General features: G+C 48.6%; 1 protein-coding gene across 1 annotated transcript; it reads right to left on the bottom strand.

Annotated features, from left to right (window-relative positions):
- On the bottom strand, positions 1-756 carry LOC129835914 (uncharacterized). Its single transcript, XM_055901618.1, has one exon. The coding sequence runs from the start codon at positions 664-666 to the stop codon at positions 1-3; it is 666 nt and encodes a 221-aa protein (XP_055757593.1). The 5' UTR covers positions 667-756.
- Positions 757-2,370: the final 1,614 nt, after the last annotated feature.

Genomic DNA, 2,370 nt, shown 5'->3' with positions numbered 1-2,370 from the left:
TCATCTCATCTTTCTCCTCCTCTTCTCTACTACCTCACTCATGCTATCCCCCTCAGGACTCTCCTGCTGCCTCACTATCCTCCTCTCCACTCTGTACTCCTGTTCCCCAACATGGGTCTCCCCTCGCACCACGTACTCCCCTCCCTGGTAGGTGATACTAACATCCGTCCGGGGATAGGTACCGTACACCCTCCGCAGGTCCTCCCTCACAAACTCAGGCAGCTCCCTGCGGGGGCCATACACCCTCTCCAGCCTGCCCCAGCCAAGCTCTCCTCTCAGGGTGAAGCCCTCGGGCCAGGTCCCTCCTTGGTTCTGGAACCTCTGGGGCCTGGTTTGAGTAGGGGCCACAGGAGCCACTGGAGCAGAAAGATTGGCATACAGGCGCTGGTGGTAGTTCCAGTAAGGGTTAGACATACGTCTATAGTTACACCAGGGCAGGGGAGAAGGTTGATGATAGTGGTGGAACGCGCTGGGATCAGATCCCTGGAATCCCCTAGTGCTCCTGGAGACCAAGTTTAAGGGGAATTGATACTGGGTGGGGATAAATGGAGGGTAGAGACTGTAGTTGTTGGGCCACTGCATCGGTGGGGTGATGACGGTGGGATACATAGATCTGTAAAAGTGGTGTGCAGGTCGAGGTGATGTGTAAAAGTAGTGAGAGTTCATGTTCTAAGAGACAGGTGGTGTGGAGAGAAGGGTAGATGGTCCCTTGGCCTCAGAGGCAGGTTGGGGTTGTCTTCGTCCATACAGGGATCTCACTCTGCTGAAATTAACAGCAAATACAAAACAAAGAGGTGAAAAGTACTCACATTAAAGGTATATGAAAAGCACTTTCACAGTTCAACAATGTAGCTGGCTCCCATTTCCAGTAAAACTCAACTCTGAAAAAAGAAACACAGAAATGCTGACTTTGTCAGGAAATCTAAAAAGTTGTGAAAAGACTGTGGACAACTTGCACAAGAAGATTAAAATGAATCAACAATATGTTGCTCACCTGAAGGAATATGAAGTGATAAACTCGCAAAGCCATTGTTGTTTGGTGTTCTTTTGTCAGAAAATGAAATGCACTTCAATTAAGTATAGAAAGTGTCTGCCATATCTTCCCTACATTCAGACATAACTTGTGGCACAGAAGCCTGTCACCTGACTCTTTGTTACAGTATCTAGGCTGCAGGTAACAACAGTTATGTACATAGATCCTGATAAGATGGTGACTATATATTATCTCAATGAACTACGTTATGCTCAATGGGTAAATAATAAGTCAATGTCGTTGTCAGGTAATAAAATCTAAACATCAAATTGCATTTTATGACAGCCTACCTGTGGCACCTTTGAGTTCCCTTGTTGTTCCTCCTATACTACATGGAGCTCAAACAGCAGTGAGCACCATAGGCCTAGTAAAATATGTGTTTGCATAGAGCCCCACAGTGGATGTGTCATAATACCCATAAAATCTAGCGGTCAAACTCAGAAATTGTTCCAATCGTCTTTCCATCATTCTTTTTTCACATAGTGAAATTTACAAACACTTCAAATTAAGTATATGTTTGGTGTAGGCTTACCTTGGCGGGATGTTTTATTAAGCGTGTAATTATCTCTCGGACAAGGTGAGTTTTATAAGGACACAAGGCGAGACCCAAATGCGGACACAGGAGGCAGATGGTTGAGCACCGATATTTATTGTACCAAAAGGGGTAGGCAAAAGGCAGGTCGGGGACAGGCGAGTTCATAAACCAGGTCAGAGTCCAAACAGTACAAGGGGATAGTCAGGCTCGAGGTCAGAACAGGCAGAGTGGTCAGGCAGGCGGATTCGGCGTCAGGACAGGCAAGGATCAAAACCAGTAGGGCTAGGAAAAAACAGAGACTGGGAAAAATAGGAGCTAGGAGAAACGCTGGTTGACTTGGCAAAACTTGACGAACTGGCACAGAGAGACAGCAAACACAGGTATAAATACACCAGAGACTAATGAGGAAAAGAGGAGACACCTGGAGGTGGGTGGAGACAATCACAAAGACAGGTGAAACAGATAAGGGCTTGACAGTACCCCCCACCCGCTCTAGGGACACCACCTGGCATCCTGCCTGGGTGCATACCTGGCCTACCGGGATGTCGGCGGTGAAAGTCGGCGATGAGGACCGGGTCCAGGATGGGAACCCAGGGAACCCAGGACTTCTCCTCTGGGCCATAACCCTCCCAGTCAACCAGGTACTGGAAACCACTTCCCCGTGGTCGAACACCCAGGAGTCGTTTCACCGTGTATGCCGGATGGCCATCGATGATGACACGGGGGGGGGGGGGGGGGGGGGGCTGTGAGACACAGGCTTAATCCTACACACGTGGAAATTCGGGTGAATACGACGGGTAAG

This window comes from Salvelinus fontinalis, chromosome 37 (assembly GCF_029448725.1).
Source record: "Salvelinus fontinalis isolate EN_2023a chromosome 37, ASM2944872v1, whole genome shotgun sequence".
In the NCBI taxonomy this organism is placed as follows: domain Eukaryota; kingdom Metazoa; phylum Chordata; class Actinopteri; order Salmoniformes; family Salmonidae; genus Salvelinus; species Salvelinus fontinalis.
The sequence above is the reverse complement of the archived record's forward strand: the minus strand, read 5'-3'. Positions and strand labels throughout refer to the sequence as shown.

Excerpts from the sequence above, each read along its gene's own strand:
- LOC129835914 (XM_055901618.1), bottom strand. The coding sequence starts at position 666 with ATGAACTCTCACTACTTTTACACATCACCTCGACCTGCACACCACTTT.